General features: G+C 41.1%; 1 protein-coding gene across 3 annotated transcripts in view; it reads left to right on the top strand.

Moving 5' to 3' along the window:
• Window positions 1-8,273, top strand: part of NOL4 (nucleolar protein 4) — a 190,430-nt gene extending 182,157 nt beyond the window's left edge. For all 3 annotated transcript variants that reach the window (XM_064706061.1, XM_064706060.1, XM_064706062.1), the window contains 2 exons: window positions 67-147; window positions 6,328-8,273. In XM_064706061.1, coding sequence (XP_064562131.1) covers window positions 67-147; window positions 6,328-6,521 — 275 coding nt within the window. In that variant the 3' untranslated portion in view covers window positions 6,522-8,273. The remainder of the gene's footprint in view (window positions 1-66; window positions 148-6,327) is intronic.
• Window positions 8,274-25,686: the final 17,413 nt, after the last annotated feature.

Below are 25,686 nucleotides of genomic sequence, written 5' to 3'. Positions count from 1 at the left end.
CCATGCAGGATATGCCCTCATGTCACAGTAAGACAAAGTGTGTTGTGTCTCCTTTTCTCTCCACAGATCTGCAGCCTACCTCCACCACAGCCACAACTCAGCACTGCATCCCAGGCACCACGAACGTCCAGTCCCCTTCCAGCTCAGGTGAGTTCTTTGGCTGAATCCCATTATGTTCACACCATAGCAGATCCTGGCAGGATCCTGGCAGGATTCTCTTTCAGCCTTCTCTCCCATGGGCAGGCCTGCAGACCATGATGGCCCAGCTGGTGGCTCACCACCCTGCTCACCCCTCCCTGCTGTTCCTTCCAGAGGCTGTGCCCTCCCAGCTCTTCCCTGCTTTAGCCAGGCCTCCTACATGTGCCAGTCTGCCTTCCTGGTCCTTTGCATCCTGGTCCTCCAGATGCTGCAGCCCTGCTGGAGACAGTGGGGTAGCTGGGGGAACCTCCCAGGGCAGGTGCTGCTGACCTCCAAGGACCAGCACAACCATGCTCATCTGCAGCAGGGAGAGGAGTACTGAGCACTCTTGTCCACTTGCTCATGAGATAGCAGGGAAGGAAGGCACCTCGTTTCCACATCTAAGTATTTGTTCACAATGTAACCTTCTGTAAAATCTTGGCACTTGCGTGATTGATGGTGGTGATAAACTTGGTGATATTCTTGGTGGCAAACTAGGGGGAAAAAACTCCAACAGATGAGAATATCCAATATGTAGCTAGTTTTTAAGGTGCTGAGTGGGTTATTCACAGGTTGGCTTGCCAGGATGTAGTAGTTAAATGGGGTTTTTGCTGTGGTTCCTCTCTCCAGGTCTTTATACCTCTATTCTTGCTCAGTCTTGTGTTCTCAGTGCTACCCTGATGACATCAAAGTGGAGAAAGGGGAAAGAGAACACAGTTTGTCTCTAACACAGAGCCTGGAGCATGATGAAACAGATCAAAAGTGATAGATATAGGAACCTGGGACAGTGTGTTTAATCCCATTTGAAAACCCAAAAGGTGGGGTTGGGAGAAGTTAAATGTTTTGACCTGTATTTTGGCAAAGGGGAACTTGCTGGAAAATGCTGGCTGAATTTTCTGTTAAGACCTTCCCTACATTCCTCTTCCTCCTTCCTCATCCTCTTCAAATTGTCAGGTATGTGGCACAGGCAAGTACTACTCCATTCCCACCACAGGGATGGAAATGGAATGTACTGGGCAGAATCTGACTTTCCTACCTCTGCACAAAGCTGAGGTGACAACTGTTAAGGCAACACAGTATACACCACATCATTCATCTCCTGTGGTGGATAGGGAGGATCTCATATAATCATTTAATCCCGGACCACTGTGTTTCCTGATCACTGAAAATGAATGATGGCTGTAGGCATTTCTGTGTTTTTCATATCACTTTCCTCAGGCAAGACAGCATTTTTTCCCTGCTGTCTAAAGTAGCAGAAGATGTGTCTTCCAGAGGGAGAGGTGTAGAAGGGAGAAAGGAGCTTAAAAGGTCCAATTCATCAGTCCCAGTTTTCTTGATTTTTCCTGGCACTTAAAGCAATACTTTTAGAAACATCTGCTCTATGTTTGAAGGCAGGAGGAAAAGAAATGTTGACAGATACATAAAATCACAATAAAACATTCTTATTACAATAAATACATCTGATTCAGAAAGAAAAGGTAGCATACTTTGATAAATTCTTTTCTATTTTGTTTTATTGCAGTATATAAGTTTTTCAGTCAAACCTCTCCCCTAAAGCCATTCATGAGGAAAAAAATGAAGAGGAGAAAAGATGTCATAGAAAAGTTACACACAAGAGATTTCAAAGTATGGGCAAATGTATTTTTCTCTAAATAAGCGTCACTGCTTTTTGCATTATCACTGCTGAGAAAGGTTGCTTAACTATTAAAAAATGTAGATGCTTAAGCACATAACACTTTTAAAATTTTTTTTTACTCTACATTATTATCTACAATAGTGTTAACCATTTTGAGAGTCACTGACACATTTATTATTCTTTCAGTAGTTGTTAATTATAAGATTGGTAGCTACCCAGTGACAACATACAATTCTTAAGGGAATTTTGCTGAGACAGTTGATAGTGTCTAAGCAATCAGTATCAACACATCTACATCTGACCCATATTTTGGAATTTGATATAAATCACGTTGGTAATGAGTAGTGCATGAGGCAGTAACTACTTCCATTAAAGTCTTGTAATTTACAGAAAAAAGCCATTTGTTCCACAGTGTGTTTAGTGGCAGACAATTCTAGCAGCTAATTTGATGAATGCTTGTCTAGCACATGAAGAATGAGTTTTTAGAGTTTGCATATTCAGCCTGATGTGGTTCCAACAAGAACAATTGCACCTCACAGGGGAAATTAGGTCAATGTAACTGGACAGAGATAGTAAATCAAAAATATTCCCATGTTAAAGTCAATCAGGTGGCCTAAAAAAGAGGCAGATGAACAATACTTTAGTCTTCTGAATGAGTATAAAAGAAAAGGTTTGTCTCAGCAATTTATTTAATCCACTGCTTGTGAGAATGTTGTGCTGTTATAGAAACATGGAAGGTGACAATTTCATGTTATGGCAATATGCACTAAGAGAAAGAAAAAAATGGAAATAAGTCTCGTGTCTTAATCTCTGTGATATATGGTTAATCTTTGCTTGCTCAGCAGACATTGTGGAACCTGATAATAATGTTTGCAATCAAGATTTTAATAGTCCTGAAGTACTCCAGAATAGGAAGCAGTATGCTAAAATGTGCACTAACATCTTGGAGGAACCTGACACTGCAAAATTCATTGCAAAAATATTCAGATTTCTGTCTTTACAAATATACACTTTCTCATTCCTGTGAGGACTGGCAGCTTAATAAATGAAGTTACATAGACTAAAGAAATAGTAAAGAGTTATTAAAAGACATAGTGGTGAAGCTGTTCAGCTTTTTCCAGATTTAGTAACCTGTCATGATGGCTTCTGGAGATAGATGTACATAAAGTGTCCTTAACCAGCTATTTTAAGCCTTCCAAATAGCTGTGATTTATTTTTCTGATTAAAGAGATATGGTAGGTGTGAATAAGGTTTAGGTTTCCATGTTTCAGTAGCTAATTTGCATAAAATCACATGAGAAAAATCTACAGTACAAGAATGCACTTATATGTTGCACTTATTCCTTAGTTTTTAAATGACCAGGTATGACTGATGAAGCTACAAATAAGTTACAATATTTTAGTATTTAGCAGCCTAGCCCACCTTTGAGAATCTCTATTACTGCCAGTGAGTGTCTATCATGGCTATTAAAAGCTGAGACCAATATAACACATCCTGAGACTAATCTCTGAGTGAGGTGTTCTCCCAGAGATAGAGCTTGGGCTGTCATAGGTAAGCTTTAGAGGTGAGATGGAGGGGTCAAATAACATAATTAAAGGAGCTAAAATCCTTATCTCCACATGAAGCATTGGATTTTTTTTCTGTGCAGTTCTCTGGCAGCTTCCTTTCCTGAAAAGGCATGGGTGTTCTCAGTGTCCTAAAGTCATAGCTATGAAACTTTTCTCTCTGTGTGTATTCCTCTGTGGTTTTTTTTGAGGGGGATGGAGGACAGCAATGGGAGTTGTTAAGTACAAGGCAGGAATTGGGGAGTGAAGTAAAATCCCATTTTCCTGGTAAGTAAAAAAAAAAAAAAAAAAAAAAAAAGCTCACCAAGTAGTTTGAAGGAGCTGTGTACATTAAAATTTGAGGCATCTTATTTTCTTTGTATACAAGAGCTCTGACATAACAGAAATCTCCCAGACCGAGAGGATTTTTGGGCTGTGGTTGTTCGTTGTGTATGAAGGCTGCCATCTGGCTTTTTCCAGTATCATCCAGTACCAGGATGCAAAGATAAATATTCTGAAGAATTAAAGAACTTTCTTCATGAAAGTTAATTCAGACATGTAGGAATACAGAGCCAGCCAGGTCTTCAGACTATGTAAATAACTGTGACCCTATAGACTTGTGAGGATTTATGCACTGGTTTGTGCATGATGGATATCTGGTCCTCTCCAGATATCTAGTTTTCCTCTAATCCTCTAGTTTTTCCTTCAGAGCAGTGCACCATCAGTTTGTTTAGGGAAAACCTGAGAGGTATGACCAAGCACATTTCCATGTGTATTTTATTTATGAGTGACATAAACTGATATCCTATTCTGCCACTTAAAATCTGGATTAGCAATGAGAAAAGCCCTTCAGTTAAGATTTCTAAAATGAAATGATCTGCTGCAGAAGCTCTGTTCTGCCAGATATTTTGTGTGTGAGTGTGTGTGTGTGTGTGTGTTTGGCAATGACATGAATGAAACTCACGGAAAGAACATAAAAGTTAAAGTGGGTTCATATGGATCACAATGGCCTCAATGTGTCAGTGGAAGCTTTTTCACTTCTGCCTCAATAAATGTAGAAGTCTTTAATGACTGCCTGGAACCATTCAGCCCACCTGGCATTATGATTGGTATACCATTCTTCCCTGTGCTGGGTTAAGATTTTATTTAAAAATATCCTCTGAGCTTCTTCACAGTCATCATTTTCCAACAGCATGTGATCACAACAAACAAATTCACAGAGCTAATTATGCTTAATTTATCCTCTGTTCACTGGAAGTAATTTAAAAGTCAGTTCATTTATACTGGTGTAAAACCAGGTAATACAAGTTGTAAGGCTAAGTGCTGCTTATTCTACTTGTGTAGTAGGAAATCAGATCTAATAGGACCCTTTCAGTTTGAGTAGTTTCTTTTCATTGTCCCAGCTCTGCTTTTATTCACTCAAGGGGAGGTTTTTCATTAACTTCAGTTTTTGTAGGGACATGGCAATCTCCACATTTTTTGTGGTTTCACCTGTATCTCTGCACAGGTATATAAGAAAGAAAGTTAAATAAGGTTTATGACCAGATCTTCAGCTTCTGAAAATCAGGCATCTCTTCATAGTGCTTATGATTGTGAGTCTGTGTTTTTGAATCTTATAAATTTTGTGGGATTATTTAGGAGAGCCTCCACAGTATGAATTGGTGTGTTCTGTGTTCTGCAGTTGAACATGCTAAATTTTAAAATTATTCTAGTCTTTGCTGGATAATCTTGGCATTGACATATATTGTACTGATCAAATTGAGGAGTGACATTTTTCTCATAGGAAAGCAAAATACATTGCTTTGGATATCTTGATCCCAATTTCCAGGAGAGTATTAGGATTAGAGTGAGGCTAGTCTGATTTTCTGCCTGCTGGAAGTATAGATTTCCTACACTGCCAAAATGAGAGAGCAATATTCCCTAGATTTGCTTAATAGGTATAGTTGCATCTATATCCTTCTATATATGCTCAAAAAAGTCCTCAGTCCAATTCTACCTGTCCAAATTTACACTCCAGGAAGAAAAAAAAAGTGTTAAATGGAAATTTTAAACGCTTCATTAAAGCACCATGCATCTTAGCTGGTTAATAACTGATCAAATAGCCAGGGAAATTTCATACAAAGACAAAGTTCATGATGGCAGATGTTTTGCCAATCACAGTAGCCTGCAGACTGCCCTCAGGAATGCTGTCTTCTATATGAAGTATTCATGGTCTTGAGAATATTTTTTGAAGAAAAGTGCTAAGCATATTGCTGTGAGCTGCCAATACAACAGCATGGTGATTGCTGCAGAATCTCTTGTCAGTGTTCTGGCCTTACAAGATCCTTGCAATGTGTTGCCAGCTGTATGCAGCCCTCACAGATGATAGTGTGTTCCTCACTGTGGCAGCCAGATTGTCACCAGCCTAATCTCATTCATGAGCAGCTCTTTATGTAAGTGATCAGACAGCATCAGGCAAGTCATGTGGATGACCATTTATCTACGTCTGCAAGGGATTCAATCTGGCCGCATGCTGATTGAAGCATAAAATGTGAAAATAGCTGTCTAGAGAGCATAAGTTGGATTTTTTGTGATAAAAATTGCAAGTGTGCATATTGCCATGAAGTCCACCGTGGCAGCTGGAGCTGGGGAGGCACAGGAGATGAGCCTTCTGCCTGATCACCATCGTCAGATCCCAGGGCAGCGTTTGGGGTGCAAGTGGCTTGCACTGTTGGAATATGCCCCTGGAGGGTAATTTTCTGCTGGCAGTGGACTTGCCCCTCATGTTCTGTAAGTGGGGTCTGTGATACATAAATATAAATTGCTGAGGTTCCTGTCAAGGCGACTGGTAACAGAACAATTATTGCTTATTTCTGCTGCTTGCACTCAGCTGTGAGCAGGTCCTACTGCTCTGCATTTGTATCTACAAACCTGTGAAACGTCTCTGGCAGGCAATCTGAAGCTTCTTTTCTTTCCCTTTGCTGTCTGCAGGTCCAACAGATCTCAGTATGAAGAGGCAGTTAGCAAGCAGCTCTGGATCCTCCAGTAGCTCCAGCTCCAGACCCCAGCTGAGTCCCACCGAGATAAACGCAGTGAGGCAGCTCGTGGCAGGGTACCGGGAATCCGCCGCGTTTTTGTTGCGCTCTGCGGATGAACTGGAAAACCTTATTTTGCAGCAGAACTGAGTCATGCGACCTTCACACCGGCCTGGTCTTATCTCAGAATTTCCACTAATGACATTTTGATTTCCCAGAGCACACACTTCAGTTACTGCACAGTCTTTTAGGAGAGTTAATTACCATAATGCCACACTGTTCTTGATCCATAAAGTGATGTGTTAAGGTGCTTCAAGTGAACTTCGACCTCTGGTGTTTCCGAGGTACTTTACTGTGTCCAGGCTATTGCTTTTGTTTTAGTGTGTCAGCATAAATATCGAAAAAGTGGCTAGAAATTAACTCATTCTAACAAGTGGAGGAAACAGAAGATGCTGTGATGGTTTTTTAAAACAAGTGGTTCAAGATCCAAGTGCAATATTAGTGGAATGTGATACTGACTCATTGGACTTAAAGCTGCAGTATATGGCAAAACATTGCCAAATGTCCTGTTGCTACAGGGCACAATTGCAATTAAAAGGATCTTGTATTTTAAAAAAATGTAATTTTTATAAAAAACGAAACAAAAGATTTTTGTTTTCATTCAAGATTTTTCATTTTTACTTTGGTAAACTTTTTCACTGGTCCTGAAAATGTTTTGAGGAGCTATTTTAAGTCCCCCCTTCCTCTCTTGAATCCCTGGCTGTGCCCTTCTCCCCAACTTCATATTCTTTCTACAACGAGTAACTCTTGATGCTGGATAATTTCCTCCCCTGTGTACTGTAAATTGTCATCTATGGAATACCTTCAAAAGGAAGTATGCATTTCCTGCATTCATGCCATTCTCAACTCCATTCTGTAATATATTGCAGCTTTATTAGCAATTAATAAAGAGTTGAGCGTTTTTTAAAAAAGACATATCTTTGAGAAAAAAAAAGATGATTTGATTTCTTATGGTGAGCTCATCTGACTCCATGAACACTGCTGCTGTCTTATACAAGTCCCTCTAGTTGTGATTGGATGTAGATGATGAATGTTAAGAGGTTGCAAGTGACAATCTGAAAATTTGCACTCTTGTGTGTATTTATTTTTTTTCCTTAATTTAAACAAAATTCTTAACAAGGAAGGTCATTGACACTTCTGGTATAATTTGTATAATTCCCAGGCCTAGCTAAAACCTGTACAAAACTGTAAGTGGATGCAGCTGCAACTATAATAAAACTCTTCTCTCCCCTTCCCCACTCTTCCCAACCCCTCTGTTTCTTATTTTATAATATTGATTACACATTAATGGTGTTTTCTTTGTGCACTATGGCAGGCTTCTTTTTAAGTATATAGAAAAAGGTACTTTAGTTTATGCTTATTGTACTATCTGTTCTATTGTTTAGCTTTTGTTGAATAACAAGTTTCTTGTGCATTCCTAAATTTGCCTTATTTCATGTACAAAATTTTATGTAATTCCGTTTTTGACAATGAGTTTAAGGCATCAGTGATATTTTATATCTACTTGTTACATATAGTTTTCCAAGTAATGACTGTGATTGTGACCAAGTAATGTGCACTTTTTCTTGTAACTGTGGACATTGCTATGCTTTTTTTTCTCTAGTGTTTCTAGAATTACTGTTGCTTACAGTTATGTAAAAGAAAAAGAACTTTTGTGATACTGTTGGTGAATATTAATGTGAAAAAGCCTATGAAATATGAGTATTTTGGAGGTACATAGATACACAAACATCTCTAAGTTGTGGACTCATGTTCACATATTTAAATGAGAATTCAAAACCTGAGGGCTGGAATCATTTCCTCTGTTTTGTTTGGGTAAATAAACAGATTTCTGTGTTTAAATACATGATTGTGAAACATTATAACATTTAAATGGAATAACATTTAAGGCTATAACTGTAATGGTCTTTAAAGAGGGAAAATGGCCTTCCAGTCCAATTCATGCAGCTCCTCAAATATTTTTTCTCAATATTACTTAGTAAATCCAGTAGGATTGAGTAATTAGCATATATAATTTAAAGTTGGCTGGAGGGAACACCATTTTGCCACTCTACATTTGTTCTTAAATAACTACTGGATGTCTTTTTAGAGGCCCCTGTTCTTGGATATGAGAATATTGTTGCAAATCCTTACCAGTTGTTGCCCATCACTTGGGAGTTGCATTTGTTTCTGCTCAGCTGAGCAGCCTCACCACTTTTCAAGCTCTTTTGCTCAATCCAGGTAAGGACAAGAAGCTAGAGGACAAGGAGGTAAGAAATTTAATTCAGTTTTCTGTCCTCTGACTGCTCTTTCTTCTCCCTCAATTGCTCCTACTCTTGAGGGAGAAGTAGGAAAGTTTGGGGTCACCAAACAACCTTCAAGGCCCATGACTAGTTTCCCCTTTTCCAGCTCCATTCCCAGACTACTTTGATAGCTCCCCATGTCTTCTACACTATGTCTTCTACACAGATCCTCTTCTTCTGGGTGCCTCCTCTGGAAAATTTAGGGTCTCCTTCAATCACAGAAGCAATTGATGTCCTCTAAAGTCTTATACAGATACTTAACTGTGTCCTCAAGTGGTTTGTCTATACCAAATTCCATCAGACAGATGGGAGTTTTTATTCTAGAGCTGTTTCTACCCATAAGTACTGGGTTTATTAATTTCTTCTTTGGAACAATCACAGATTCAATTATAGTCTTAATTTCCTCTTCTAAGAGGGTACTGAAATTCAGACCCATCCAGTGAAGGAGAGACCGTAAACCTCTGTCCATTTTTGTGTGTGAAAATCTAGACCCAAGCATTGAAATGAAATTTGTCCTCTTGAATCCAGGTCTCAGAGCCCCCTGCTTTGTGTCTGCTTTGAACATTCTAAGGCAGTAAAAGCACAAGGGAGAACATCTTGCTTAGGCACCCAGAAACAACCTCAGGGTTATTTCTTTCTCTCATTCACATCTTCTGTAACAGAGGCCTGGTAACCTCAGCCGAAATATTGCTGTTAGGATAAGGCCAGTTTATTCCAGCATGGGGTATACCCAGTGTCCACTGAGTATGGCTGCTTAAGGCTGCCTTCAGAAAAGCATTACCCTTCTATCCAACATCTTTATTAAACTAGTGCTTCAAGTTTGGTGGATGTCTCACCACAGAATTTCATCAGACTGGCAGGTGCTGGTCCTTATAGAGACAGTCTCACATCTTCCCAACCATCCTGGAGTTACTCTGTGAATGGTCCTGTCAGACCTCTAGTCTCCAAGGGATCGTTGGGCAGGGAGGGATGGTGGAAAAATGTCATAATGTCCATAAACTTCCCTACAGAGTTAAGTACCAAACCTGACCATGGTCCGAGTGTATTGAGCCTTTTTAGGGTTACATACACGCTGGGAAGACAAGTCAGTTATCCATTCTTTGCCTGATTTCCAGGGTAGTTTTCATGGACAGCTGTGGGTTATATCTTTAGATTCAACTTTGGGTTGTGAGAGTGGACAATCAGGCTAGCTTATCAACTAACCAGATTGGTTTGCTGCTTTCAATGCCTGCTGGGAAACTGGAAACACATGAAAAGAGATCTGGAGTCAAATGTTTTTTATCCAGATTGGCACCTTGCTGCCTATCATTGAAGGATGCCACCACCATACTCACCATGGTGAGTATCAGAAGTTACAGAAAGAATATACAGAGGTAAGCAAGTATTTGACAGTTCTAAAGCTGCCCTTCCTCTACAGAGAAGGAATTTTCTGGATGAGGGAAAGCTGGTGAACATGTACGTGACTGTGGCTATAAAACTAATTGGAAAACTGAGTTATACTAAAGTATGTGGATATTTTTGCTGTAATGGCCTGAGTCACTGCTGAATACAGTGTAGGTAGAGGTAGGTTTTGTTGGTAAAACTTCATTGAAAATGAGGAGCAATTTTATTTCTTCTAAATGTCTAGCACTGTGTTAAAAGACTCCCCATAAATTTGTTGAAACTCCTCTGAATCTGGCTTTGAAAGGCTTGTGATGCATTGATAAAGAAGATGATTTTCTATGTAAAGAAAAGCTGATTTTGATAAGTCCTGAAGTCAGGATCTAGTCCGGGCTCCACCCACTATTGAAAAACACCAGCATGTGAAAAAGAATTGTGAAATAATGGGAGAAATCAAGCAATGTCATACAGGTGGTTACTGGATTAAATATGTAAGCATATAAAATGTCTGTACTGGACAAGATCAGCTGTTCACAGCCTTGTAATCTGTCTATGAATAATGTGTAAAACAGATAAAGATGTGCTAGATACAGCAGGCCAGAAGAATAGAGCAAGCCTATAGCAAGGATTTCTAAATGCACATCCATGGCCTACAAGAGCTCAAGGCTGTGGTGGGCTGTCCCTGGCTGGCAGGTAAGTCGCCCCCCACCCTCTCAATCCCTCCCCACAGTGGCACAGGGAAAAATCCAAAGAGCAAAAGTGAGGGAAAAAACTGGGTCAGGCTGAGTAAGTGAAGAATGAAAAAGCAGAAGGGATGCAGAGGTAATCCCTCATCACTTCCCACCAGGAGACGTGATGCCCAGCAGATCCCCAGGCTATTTAGGGTGTACCCTAAGTACAATTCTCACTACTTCTTTTTGGCCAAGAATGATGTCATGTGGCATGATATATCATTAAAAAATAGCAGGAAAAAAGAGAAATTAGTTGCTTGAGGCCATGCAACCTGTGAATGCCTGGGTCTGTTGACCCCTTTCCATGGTCAGAACTAAATCAAATGTTGTATTACAGGGTGCAGAAATGTTTTTTTACCTCTTCTCAAATTACTTAAGTGTCTTTTTCACCACTGAACAAAGGAGCATAAAGCAACTGGAAAGGCTGTAAAATTACTGACTGCTTTGTGAGTAGAAATTTTATGTTGTGCCACATAATTCAGTTGATTTCCTCGAGTCTGGATAAAGATATTCTATGCAAAATTTTTTGCTCCTTTTTCTAATGATGTCTTGAAACACAGTGTAAGAGTTCTAATTATTGTGACTATACATAAAACCTTTTTGTAAGTATATTTTGCTGTACTTAGCCAACCAGGTGTAAGGAGAGCTGGGAAAAGGATCTAGCACATAAATAGGTTTGTCTTCCTCTTCTTGACTTAGCAGGGAGGTAAATTACAGTAGGTAATTAAAAAGAAGCCGTGTTAATGAATTTTCAAATTTTCCAGAAAAGAAATTAAAATTTTTCCTAATGTTCCCCTGGAAACTTGTATCAGATAATTTTTCCTTTTTTTCCTGTGAGGCTGCTGTTTTGTTATTGTAGGGTCACTAATCAGTTCTTGGTGCTGTTTATTTTTGTGCACAGTGGAGTACTCATAGCAGGAAAAGCAGCAGGAAAAATTGGAAAAATAGGAGGGATAAATATCATTAATATTTCCAACATGTCATTGTTTAACAGTTTTAAAATTATTTTATTTTTGGTTCCCAGATCACAGTGCTTTAGCACCATGAGCTTGACCTATTTATATCCTCTCATATTTAGAAGGAGAAATAGCTTCTAGCTGAGAAAAGCTCTTACTGCCCTAGCCAGCAGGCAGCCTTAATAATGTTCATTTACTGCACCTGATATTTGAAAATTGCAAGCTACAAGGCATACTTAACTCTCAGCGCCATTCTCTAATAGTTAGAGGCACAGGCTATTTTTTAAATGTCTCTGTCCAATCTAATTATACTTTATTAAGCCATATATTAATTGATTTAAACAATAAATAACAATAGAAATGAAATTAGAGATTTAATATAAATCCTTAATATCTAGCATAGAGTTGGAAAATTTGTCTCAGTGCTTAAGTATAAAATCATATGATTTGTCCTTTTAAACAAATTGCTATTAGTATTGTTTGTTTACAGTTTATGGAGTCCAGATTTCTTCTGCTATTGGGGGCAAATCTCTATGGCATAAATCCACTCTCTTGTTTGGACTCAGGTGTCAAGAAGACATTTAGTGTCCCTGCCATTCGTAATTCTGCTGCCTCACAAACAATTATGATAAAGGGTTTGAAATCGTGGTCAATTAAAAAAAACTACCACGTGGTTATTGACTAAAGTTTAATGGTTCAAACACTAAATCATTTACATTCTGGTAGAGTCATATAATCAAATAATGGTTTTGGTTGGGGGGGACCTTCAAAGCTCATCTAGTCCAACCTCTATCCATCGGCAGGGACAACTTTCAAAGCCCCGTCCAACTGGGCCTTGAACATTCCCGAGATGGGACATCCACAGCTTCTCAGGGTAATCTGTTCCAGTGCCTCCCCATCTTCATTGTAAAAACTGTCTCACTTACATTCCGTATAAATTTACCCTCTTTCAGCTTAAAATCATTGCCCTCATTGCAACTTGTCCTGCCGCTGCAGACCTTGGTGAAAAATCACTTTCAGTCCTTCTTATGTATCAAAAGGCTTCTCTGGCTGCTCCAGAGCCTTCTTTTCTCCAGGCTAAACAGCTCTAACTCTCCAAGCATTTGCCCATAAGGTGGGGGTCCCAGCCCTCTGACCATTTTCATGGCCCTCCTCTGGACCTGCTCCAGCAGACCTATGTGTGGGGAACTCCAGAGTTCCTTGTGTGGGGAACTCCAGAGGAGGCCACAGTTTTCATTAGATGGGCAAGGATGTGTCCATCTTTCTGGCCTGCAAGCACACATTGCTGGCTTCTGTCCAGCTTTTCATCCACCAGTATTCCCAAGTCCTTCTCCAGTCCCAATCCACCCATTCCCCAGCCTACACTGATATTGAGGGTTGCCCTGTTATGAGCTCTGTGTGGTGCTACAGAAAAGCTCTCATTCCCAGTGGCCTTTTGGCTGGGTGCTGCATTCCCTGTATTTTTGGGCTCAGAAGTTTTTGGAAAATCTGTGTGGAATGGTACAGCTTAGGTATAAGTGTCACTGTCACTGGGACTTCAGGCTGATATTTTAGAACTTGAAAGAGAATTCCATTGCCAAGAAATTGAGAGAGAAATGTGGTTACTAGCTGTCTCTCTGTACATTGTGCTAAGATGGTACATTTTTAGGATGTAAAGCAGTGAAAATTTATCTTCTTTGCTTAAAAAGGGCCATCTGCCCATCCTTGTCATTATAAACGAACACTTTTTTATTTTCTTCTGCAGGAAGAGAATGCTAACAAGGATACTGAATTTTATTTGGCTTCTCTTTCTCCCCACCAATAAGAGAATGTCATTGTTATGGTAATACAGTGTGAATGGCAAAATATGATGACAGAAATCAGTAGGCATTGGGTGTCTGGATGAGCACCAGGCCCTAAAAGGACTCTGCAGACTGAAGTTACTTGAGTCAAGACTCAACTTGACACATTTTGAGAGGGCAGCTTTTTGTTCACTAATTTTTATTCATGAACTATCAGAAACAGCTACCTACAAATTATGCAGGTCTTATCCCAGGCTGTGAATAAAAGTTACTGGGGCCACTCCTGAATGGGAAAATGAATGGAACTCATTGAGCAGCAGATCTCAGGCTAAGACCTTTGAAAATCTCTATAAAAATGAAAGCATTCACCTCAGTCATAGCTTCAGGATTTGGCAAACGTCACAAAGAGTGTGCAATTGTCACCACCCAGTCAGTTCCTGAGCAGTGGTCCTGGCCAGCTGTCCCTCTTTTCCCTCCCTCAGGTTATATATGGGGCCATATGGTGTGTGGTACCCCTCAGGCCAGCTGGCCTCAGCTGTCCTGCTTCCTGTGTCCCCCAGCCTGCTCCCCGGTGGGGTGGGATGAGAGGCTGAAGGATCCCGGGCCACTACAAAGCAACAACTAGAACACCAGCGTGTTATCAACACTGTTCTCATTCTAAATCCAACCACAGCACTGCACCAGCTACTGGGAGGATTAACCGTACCCCAACCAAAAGCAGGACAGTTGATAACACATCTTTATTTATAATAGCTCTTCCAGCAACCCAAGCTAAGCTGGGAGGCCTGCAACATGTACTCTGACCATAAGTTGCTTTCTAGAAGGCTGACAGGTCTAGGATACAGGTTAAAAGCTCATTCATAACTGATTGAGACTCCTCCAATTAAAAAAAAAATCGTAAACATTTGGTTTGGGTGCAGCAGACTCTGTGTTCACCCACTGAAACCTGCTAGCTAATTTGGTGTGTTCACTTGTAACATTTAGTTGCCAAGTAGTAGATTCAACTTGAATGCTAAGGAATGGTAAACCACTCTGAAGTGGGCTAGTTGTGACAAGCAGGCTTACTGTGGTAGCTTTTCTTCATGAATATTTCACTGTTGTTGAATTCAGCAGAGACCAGACTTCTTCCCAAAGTATTTTGAGATACCAAAATAATGTAGTGATCTTGTCTCATTTCCTTCAAGAGTGACAGCATGACATGCTGGAGGTGTGCTGTGTAAAACCCACACTTGTCAAAGAGGTTGTATTACCAATTAAGAAGTTTTGGTTCTGTTCTGCAGATGGCAGTGCTTATCAGCCAACGCTCAAGTAAGACTTGGGTGATCAGCCCCTCCAGGTCAGGGGTCCACAAGGGCTTTCCTGTGGGTGTTGGTGAGTCTGACTAAAAAGTTCCATCAAGTCTTGCCTGACTAGAAGTCACTCACAGGCTCCTTGAGGTTAACCCTGTACCAAGGTACCTTCCTAACCTCCATGCTGTGTTTGTTCTTACACTCCCTCTTTACTGAATTTGCAGGGTTGGAGTTTTCACTAAAATGAAGTGCATATTCTTAAATATTTTTTGCTTCCATCTGTGCTGAGGAATCCTTTTAATAAGCCTCCATTTGTTTTTTCATCTTAACCCTTTAAGAATCTAGAAATTTAGTTGTAAACATAAATGTCTTAAAGACTGAAGAACAGATTCAAAAATATGGATTGCAAAAATAATTTTAAAAATCCAGAATAGATTTGCCTGGTTCCTGAAGTTTAGATTAAGAACTTTGCAGAGATCATGAAGCAAAGATAGACAAAGGAAGGTTTAGAGTTCTGATAAGACTTTGAACTTCAGTTTTTATTCTCTCACTGAATAGCAACACGCCTTTTCATGTGATGTGGTGGGAGTGAGTTTGGGGTTTTTTTCCCAACCTTTAAAGGGCTAAGATAAATAAATAAAAAAACTCCAAGCCAACCAACCAACCAAAAAAACCACCACAAAACTTTTAACAGATGCCTTTATTGGGAGCAGGAGAAGTGTTCAGGAGAAGTCATCAGGCCAGCAATCAGATCAAACTTTAAAACACTGCTACTTTACTCTTAAAATGCAGTGTGCCTGTGCAGGCAAAAGCCTGAAAAACTGAACACCCTGCCTGGCATTAGCACCAGGCTTGCTGTTGGAAAGGTGAGAGAAAATTCATGTCATGCTGTAATTTGCAGCAATTCTGAATGGATGCAATCCTTGTTAGCACAGGCACCTGATTGACTATCTGGCATATCACAGTTCCTTTTAATTGATTTTCCAGACCATTTTTTTTTTTTCCCCAGAAGGATGAGACCAAAGCCATCACAAAAATGGACATGGCTGAGAGTTGTGCTTTGATGTGTGTGACAAAAATATCTGAGTGGACTGCTCTTAGACATAGCAAATATGTGTGGCATTTGTTTTCAATCTCTTTCTTCAAAGGAGAGGTTATCATTAATTTCTTTAGAGAATGCCACTTGTCAGTCACTTGCCCACCCCATTATTAGTGTGTCCTACTGAAGGGCAGGTACCATTCCTGGAAGAAGAGAAGCTGGTGTATTCCACAAGCATCAAAAAGAAATTTTGGGGGCAATGACAGAGGTTTTCATTTGCAGCACATCCAAAACAACGGGAGTAATATCTGTGTGGCAGCATCTAGCAAAATTAACCAATGGCATCCTTTTAACCAATGGCATCCAATGATTTAAATAAAATTCTGTAATTTTTAGTTTTTATTTAACCACTTTATCTCCCGCTCCACCAAGAATTTTCACAGGTTGCTGTAGCATGACACCTACTGGTAGATATAACCAAAATAAATAGATGCAGCTCCTGAACGATGAAAAAAATCTGCCAAGAATGGGATTTTTGTTTCCCATTGAAATGATTATTGATGTGTGTCCATTCACATGGGGAGCACAATCGCTGCAGCTTGCCAAAGGAGGGCGTGTGTTCAGACGCAGCAGTGTCTGGAGGGGCAGCTGCAGCCTGGTCAGTGTGGCCTGGGGCAGTGTGGCATCCTTGGCTCCTGTGCCCTGCAGTCCACACAGGCCACTTCATTTTAGCTTTGGCTGGAGAACTGTGAAGGCAGAGCTGCTGATTTAGCCCAAGGCTTTGGAAAGCTCCTCACAGACAAGCAGCTTCCACAGTCATATCCTACAAGGACTGCTGAAGTTAAGCCTGAGTTTCTTTCATTTGAGGTAATGTAATAGTTGATGGAGTTTTCTGACGACACCAGGGGTGGACTGAAGGTGATGTGGAGAGAAGCAGTAGAATCACACTTTCAACCGTTTTATGTGGTTATCATCATCAGGGGGGTTTGTGACTTACACACTTTCTCGCCTTAAATAATCTGTTTCATCCACACAGAAAACAGATTTGTAGGAACTATAATCAGTACTTGTGGGGTGAAATTAAAATAACATGTTTTACCACATCACTCCATCAAAGGGTGCAGAATTTTCCAAGGTATTTCTAAACCAAGCAGCTTCCCGGCACCTTCACAAAAAGCAGGATCTTTCCTCTCCTCAGTGCTAACTCCCCTGGATTGTGACCTTTCCAACTCAGACCCACACTGGTACTCCTATTACCTGGAAAGTCACCTGCTTCTCTAGTGTGTCCTGTTTCATTATTGAACAGACTTTCCCTATTTGACAGCACACCAGCAGTGCTTTCACGTCTCAGGATATGGTTTACCAATGAGCTATTATCCAACTCAAGCTTTTGAGATCCAGTCTAGGTTTTCTCCTCTAAATAAATTACCACAACAATGTCACTTACCAAATTGTTATCCCTGTTAAGTTCTTCCACTGTGCATAAATCCATTTTCACACTGCACAGAGCAGAATCAAGAAGCTTTTCCATCAGTTTCCAAACTGTATGTCTGGCCAATACTTCATAAATCATTTTATGTCACTCAAATATGAATAAGAGCTTAGGTATGTGGATAGAGAAAGAGAGAGAGAGGAGCAAAAGGTAGTAAGGATACCAGCATTTCTTATTTGTTCTTAGCACATAAAAGGAACTTTTTCCCTATTGCAGTTTCCAAAGCAGTAAAACAGATGGCACAGGTTCCTAGTGGAAAAAGTACATTTTGCTTTAACCATTTTTGAAAACTTCATTTGGAGATATCAAAGTTTTTTTTTTTTTTTTCCATGCAACTATCCCTTTAAAAGCTGCAGTTGTATCTTTGACACATTCAGTTGGATTTCACCTGGAGGAATTTTTTGCATTAGCTAGAAAGGTGTATTTTTGCATTAGCTAGAAAGACTCCTGAGCAGATATCCCACAGCTTTGTCAGGGGGGAAAGTGCAGATCTGAATTTTTTGTTAGATCCCTTTTTGCTAGAGCCGCATTGCCTCACTAGTTTGTGCACAAGGAAAAAAAATCCCAACCACTCCTTTACTTGTATTTTCCTTTTGCAAATGAGGCCTTGCTCTTGCATTTTCCTTTAAACAGTAAATTACCTCCCACCTGAGATAAGACAGAAGCAGGAGCCTTCTCATTAGATCAACCTCTCCTGAGACCTGTAGATGATGTATTTACTGTGCATCACAGACAACAGAGGCTGAAGCAGGAAATTGGTCACCTAAATCTTTGCAGAAAGAGATTGGGGATTTTCCATTAATTCACAGCAGAAAAGGTAATGTCTAAGACATGTTTTTCCTTGAAAAAAAGCTTAATTGGCTAATTATAGCTGCAACTCCATTTCCACTATCATCTTTTCTCCTGGGTAAAATTTTCTGCCAGCTCACACAAAGTTAGTTAAAAGGCAGTACATCTCGAAGAGCCAGCTTATCAGCTGCTTTGTGGTTATGAGGAATCCTTTCCCAGTACCATCCCCTATAGTAATGCTATTTGCAACCTCAAAGGATGGCTTGCAAGTTCAGTGAGCTGCCCATTCAACACCATCCACTTCCCCATGCACTGGCACTGCACCCCTCAGCCTTAGCAGAAAAGACAGCTGCCACTTTAGATGTCCTGAATGTCTTCTGAGCATGGTGTGAAGGACCTGCCTGGACTTAGGCATGGAAACAAATCTAGGTATAAACAAGCACGGGGGAGAAAAAAGAAGGAAACTAATTCCATTTACACATCTACATGTAACTCTGTGTAAACACCATGTAGGCTGCATTTTGATTCATTAATCCTCTCTTTTTCTGTTGGGGTTTTCCCAGGTTGATGGCTTAGCAGTCCAAATCCAGCCAATGATGTGCCATTTCTGTAGTCCCCTTTCCCACCCTTTCCCCTATGTCTGGGGCAAGAGGGAAGGGAGCTTAGGAGGAGGCTCAGTTCTGTGCCCCCAAACTCAGAGCATCCCCACCTGCTTCTGCTAGGCATGTGGAAACTTTACCCTTAGGGATCCCAGGCTCCTGATACAGCCAAGAATTTTTCACCTCTGTTGAGGCAATGAAAACCTTAAGCCTATCCTGAACACAGGAAATCTGGTGTTTCTTTTCTTTGTGTGCCATTGTGTGTGTAAGAGGAAGGAGTGTGGATCAACAGCTGCCTTTAGTCACCGCAGTCAATCGGCTTAGGAACGTAATCATCCAGAAAAAGGAAGGGAGGCTAAACCGCTGTCACTTGCTGCTAATAAAAGTTACAGCATTAAGCAACAGCAGGAGACAGGCCTTTGTTCACTCCAAGTGTCTGTCTCTCTGTGTGCCTTGCACTGTGGCAACACCCTACACTGAGAAGGGGCCTTACAATGGAACAAACTTGGAGGAGACATTTCTTCAATGTGCTACTTTGACATTCATTTCCAGTCTCCCTGCTACTTTGCTGAATATTAATGGTCAAATAAAGCTTCCCTGTCCTCCACTGTCTAATTTTGCATTGTTAGGCACAATCCAGTGGTTTTATTTCTTAGATTTTCGGGGGATTTCTTTTTTAAACAGCAGCTGGTTGGGTTTGGCGCAGTAATTACTGTTGTGTCATGCATTCAGCTAAATGGCTGCACTACAGGACTAAGCAGACCGGCTGTGAGGCAGCAAGTCCTTACTTAAACAAAAGAGAGCTTTGATAAATACTAATATTGGCCAGGAAAAATATTAAAAAATATTTGCAACTAAGTATGGGCTTTGTTACTTGACAGACACCATATTTTAACCTGCCTACCCCTTTGAATATATTACCTCTCTCAGTTTATTTGGGATTGTGGGTTTGAGGGCGTGGTTAGCAGAGTTTAATTCTCACACAGCGGGCATTAGGAAGGATGGTGGAGTCCTGTTGACCCAAAGAAGAGATGAATATTAATTCAGACTTCTGCATGCCCAGTGTTGTTAAGGACTGATATGGAAAATACCTTGGAGGAAGAATTGACCTGATGCTCAGATCTTTGTGTGCTTTCTGAGACCATGCCACTATGAACTGCAAGAAGGGCATAAAATCATTTCAGCTCGACAGACACTGAAGACTTATCAGGAAGCAATTCACTGTTTCAATAATTCTAATATTCTGGGATGACGGAAGAAAACCAAGGCTAAGGCAACTGATCAAGTCGTGTACAGAAGTTCAATATCTAGGTACAAGACATGAAAAACCAAACCTAACATCCTATCCAAAACAACAGTCCGGTTGACCTACTGCCTATTGCTAGTTGCTTCTATGAGGAATCCCAAATCTGATGGGTTTTCTATATACCTTACAAACTAGGAAAATATGAAAATGTAGCTATAGCTGTCTATATCATGGAAATTATGGTAACACTGAAGCTCTTGAACTGGGAGCAAAAAAGGCTGACCTTCCAATACAAAATGATAAAAAAGGAAGCAGTATTTTAGCCTGGCAGTGGACAAAGTAAGTTTCTGAGACTTTAGTTTAACATTTATGTTTCTTTTTTTCTCTTATAGTATTGTGTAACATCAGCAGTATTTGGAGAGTTTGGGATGACAGTCTGTGAAGATTGATTTAAGCATTTTTCCCTCTGAACCTGTACTCCAGCTGCTGTACTCCACTCTGTATACACTGCAGGCATTTAACAAGTGCCTAATGTAAGCCAGCATTAAGTGTATTCAAGATGTTGGGACCAGCCCCTTGACAGAAAGCTAAGTGTGACATTTTGGATAATGCCAGACACTTATAGCACACTTTGCTGCCCTTCATGATGAGAAAGTCTTCTCTGTGTGGGTCAGAAACCACAGCATGCCTTAAATGCCCAAAGGGTGATTCAAAAACAGCAACCAAAACTTCCAAGTTTGAGTCATTGTTTTCCATTCAGTGCTGACCAGGTTAACACTGCCAGAGGCCTATCCACCAGAGGAAAAAGACTGTGAGGATGAACTCCCCCATATCCCAAAATCTGGCCTTTATTTCCTGCACACCTGCCCAAGGAATAACTACCAGCAGTGGTGTCAGGGCATGAATCTGGTCCTGATGGCTGCATCTGACTCCTAATGGATTCAGGGCAGGTGGAAAATAACACAATAGCCAAGGGCTGACCTGAGTAAAACATCCCCAGTCCCTCACCACAGACCTGGGCAAGGTTTGATCAAAAGCCAGGTTTGGCAGGAGCTAACTTCTGTTATCATATAGTTGATATGCAAATAGGACTGTAAGTCATTGCCCTACTGCATAAACTGTGGGCAGCCAGGGGCCTGGGGAGCTCTCCTGCACAGCTCTGGGCTGCACTCCAGAATCTCCCCTTGAACAGGGATGCTTCTCAACGTTACTCCTCAAGAATGAGAGATTTCTTGCCACAATGTATTCTCAGTAGTAATTCTCAGATTAATAGGTTACTCAAATGTTAAATCTCAGCTAAGTGATATAAAGGATGGATTGTGTCCACATAATTAGTTATAAACCATTGGTTAAGTCTGGGTCTAAGTCTGGATTCAGCTGCACCAAAACTCCCTTCTGAAAAGGAGTTTAGAATAAGAGGGGGTCTTTTTTGAACCTCATGACTCAATGGGAAGCTCTCCCTTGTGGCAGTGTTTGTGGGGGTCCCAGAATGGGAGAAGAGATGAGAATGTTGACTCCATGTTTCAGAAGGCTTGATTTATTATTTTATTATATATTTTATATTAAAACGATACTAAAAGAATAGAAGAAAAGATTTCATCAGAAGGCTAGCTAAGAATAGAAAAGGAATGATAGCAAAGACTTGTGACTGACTGAGACAGTCTGAGCCAGCTGGACTGTGATTGGCCATTAATTACAAACATCCAACATGGGCCAATCAAAGATCCAGGTATTGCATTCCACAGTAGCAGATAATCATTGTTTACATTTTGTTTCTGAGGCCTCTCAGCTTCTCAGAAGAAAAAGTCCTAAGGAAAGGATTTTTCATAAAATATGTCTGTGGCACTCCCTGATAGTTTTGTCTGGCCCTGCCCTCCATGCAGTAAATAACCAAGTGTTCTTTGCCAACAAATCTTGTCGAGCCACTGTTGCATTTGCTATCAGATTTTGTGAAATTGCTGGTTTATATCTGTAAAAAATTTGCTGCTTTTTTCTCATGAGTGAAGCGCATCACTGTATCCATAACAGACACCCACAAATGAAGCTCATCCTGTGAGGGACACAGCAGAGCTGGTGGCCCAGGGAAAGGGTAACAGCATCACAGTTTTCCTTGAGAAGTCTTGAGCTTTGTCACCTGAGCCCTACGTTGGGGATGCCTTGTGGGTAAGGCACACAAGCCGAGGGGCTCAGCGACAGCCAGAGGTGAGGCATTGTTCTGTGCTGGAGTTTGGCACTTAGCTGAGATCCTGAACTGGAAGTGACAGCCTGAGTCTGCAGAGCCATCCAGGGAAGGAAGGAAGAGCAGCCTTTAAGCCTGACAGTTATGTGCCTCCCCGGTGCAGTAATACCAGAATCATGTCATGGGAAGATTTAAATAGAAAGTGTTCCATTTAATGGGATTTTGGTCACAGTACTGTGGCTCTCTTTAGCAGCATAAAATGTACATTTGAAGCACTGCCTCTTTGCCATAAACTTCTGGCTCATTTTTCTTTGCTAGTGCTTTAATGGTGGGCAATTTTTTTTCAAAGGGAGGAATGTTCTGCAGCACCATGGATGATTCAATGGCTTAACATATTGCACTGCTGGCTGCTGGAGGCAAAATACTGCCTCTTCAATTTATCTGTGTTATATGCTAATTGATGTAATTGCAAGAAAAAGGAATTAATTATGGACTGTAGAGATAATTTCATTGAAGAAGAACACTACACGAGACAAACAATATGGCATTCCTTCTTCAATTGAAGATTTTTTTCCTCTGGCTTGTATTTCTCTTCTTCAAACCCCTTGTTACTCCACTCTCTTATCACTATACTGAAGAAGCTCAGGCTTTGTGTGTGAAACCTGAGATAGGGACAACAGAGGAGGTGAAAGAGATGACGGAGTAACTGCCAGAGAGGACAGGGGAAAGGAAGGTTGATGAGAGTGGATGAAGAGTGAGGGTATCTCACTTCGACGAGCATCCTTTGCTATCATGTGCCCCAGTTCCAGGTGGGAAATAGCACAATTCATGGAGGAGCTGCCCAGTCCCACCTGAGACAACCATGTTTCTTCCATTCAACAACCTGCCCTCTTTTCTGAGGCAGGCAGCAGCCCCAAGAGTGGATTCTGCTTTCAGCAGTTCTGCAGGATTTTGACTAAAAAATTAATTCAAATACACAGTTCTTCTACCACCACCAATACAAATTGGTATGTGTCACGCTTCTTGATGGAGTCCCACCTTTTAGCTAGAGCTCCCTGGGGGCCCTTCCACCCCTCAGGCCAGTCCCCCACACAGAAATCCCCTCCTTGGGCCAGTCATCATATTCAAAAGAAGAAATAAATCTACATTACCCTACTCTACTCCACGGTTCTCATTCAAGATTGGAACTCTCTTTTCCTGCAGAAAACAGTTCCTTAGACCTGCTTGCTTCTCTGTCCCCTCAGTGACCCCAGCCAGTACCTTCTGAAGCCAAGGGCCTCATGATCTCCTAGCAGGTCTCCTCTCAACAGCCTCCACAGCAACCATCAGCCACTGCCAGCACACTCTTTTTGAAGACCATAAAACCAGTACCTAAAACTTTTCCTGATGCCACTATTATTTCTGCATATCCTGCAAACCTTTGCTACTGAACATGTCTGCCATGAACAAATAGTACATGTTCCAATGGATTAAACGGTGATTTTAGTAGTTGTTACTACATGTTCAATATTTGCTTATAGATGTAACATATTTGAAATTTTTAAACGCAGGAGGAGCAACTAAGTGGGACTGGTATGCAAATAAGTTATAAAATGCAAATGTGATATGTAAATTGTACTATCTTTAGAAAAATTATGGAATTTCCCCATAAATTATAGTTTGCAGAAATGCAGGAGATTGTGGTTAAGGAGGGAGAAAGTAATTCCCAGTTCCAAGTGGCCCATGTGGTCTGAAAAGTGCAGCTGTAGCCATAGGCTCCCACCTCACCTTTTCTTCTCCTCTGATTTCCAACGTCTTGTTTTTCCTGCTCCTCATGTCCTGTCTGTCTCACTTTCCCTGCTTTGTCTGAGCCCATGGCCACCAAGGCCCCTGTGAATGATCTCAGCTCACTGCAGTGTACACACAGCACACAGCATATCACCCACAGCACATCGCCCCCAGCACATCACCCACAGCCCACCCGTGGGACAGCTCAGGCTCCGTGTGCTGCTCCATGTGCAGGAGAAGGCATTCAGTCTGTACTTTAGTCTGTAGTTCAGCATGGACCTGTGGGGTCCCATTTGACCCCACTTCTGTCTGTGGCATACAGATCACCTCATCCTCTTACAGATCACCTCATCCTCTCAGTCCTTTTTGTTTTGTTCTCCTTTCTACTCCAGGGCAGCAACTCCATTCACTGACCATGTTGTAGCACCTCTGCTGAGCAGGTGAAAAGGCTGTCTCACCTTTCTTGGGAGTTCTGAGCTACCACTTGCTTCCATCCTCCAGATGGGCCGTTCTGTAAAGGCAGAGTTTTCCCTTTATAGGCACAGTGGGCAGAAAAAGAAAAAAATCCTGTATTTGAGGATATGGAGTTGCTCCTCATATGAAGCTCCTTCTTCTTTGGTTTCTTGGTTAAAATGCCCTGTTCCTGGGAGTGTTCAAGGCCAGGTTGGATAGGGCTCTGAGCAAGGTGATCTACTGAAAAGTGTCCTTGCCCACAGCAGGGATATTGGAGCTGGATAATTTTTGGGGTCCCTGTCAGCCCCAGCCATTCTATGATCCCATGATGATTGTGCAATGAAGCTTTTTGCATGCTTGTGATGACCTGCCCTAGGTACCTCCTCATCTCCCCATTCAAGTCCCAACACCCTGTATTCAGCTCCATGTCCTCAGGTGAAGGCTTGCCTGGAAAAGGGCGTTCCAATAAGCCATGCATGGCTGTGCTGTGTGTTCTTCATGTTGGTCAAGATTTTCCAGTTCTTCTGTGTGCTAAGAGAGCCCCAACAGGTAACACGTGCCATTTGCAGTGGTGATTGCTGAGGCTCTTTGCAGACTCAGTTTTGCATCTCTTGAAATTTTTGAACTCACTTCAGTGGGAGCAGTTTTGACCATCAGAAAATGGATAACTACACTGGGTGTATTTACTGATTCAAACATTTCCCTCTCAGCAACATCTAGTTTACCCTCCAACAACTTTCACTCAAGATATCCTTTGATTACTTTTCCTTTTCTACTTTAATCTCCTTCCCCATTGACCTCTGTCATGCTTTGCTTTGATGCAATCATCCACTTCCAAAGTTTTCTGTCCTGTTACCTGTTCCATTTTTGTCTTTTATCTCATGCCAGCAACTGCATTTCTTTGGCCTGTACACAGGAGTTCACCTGACAGCTCTATTTCAGAATGCTACTTTGAACTTTGTTTAAAGATAAAAAGTGAAAGTCATGATACACAGCATTTGGTAACAGAATTTACTACTATGTGGTACCTAATGTAACACACTTCTTTTGTCCCTAAAGAAGAGCTACCAGAAACAGACCCCAGCATCCCCCTGAATTGAGACTTTTTATGGGTTAGCATTCTTGATCCATCTTAATTTATGTGTTGGGCAACACATCCTTCAGCTGAAATCCTGCCCAACTCCAATATACAGCAAATGAAGAGATCATGTCTCAGAGAGCAATTATAGGCATGACTTCTCTTGATCAATAATTAAAAAAAGTATTGAAAAA

The sequence above is a fragment of the Zonotrichia leucophrys genome, chromosome 2 (assembly GCF_028769735.1).
Source record: "Zonotrichia leucophrys gambelii isolate GWCS_2022_RI chromosome 2, RI_Zleu_2.0, whole genome shotgun sequence".
In the NCBI taxonomy this organism is placed as follows: domain Eukaryota; kingdom Metazoa; phylum Chordata; class Aves; order Passeriformes; family Passerellidae; genus Zonotrichia; species Zonotrichia leucophrys.
Note: the sequence above shows the minus strand (reverse complement) of the source record. Positions and strands in the feature narration are given on the sequence as shown.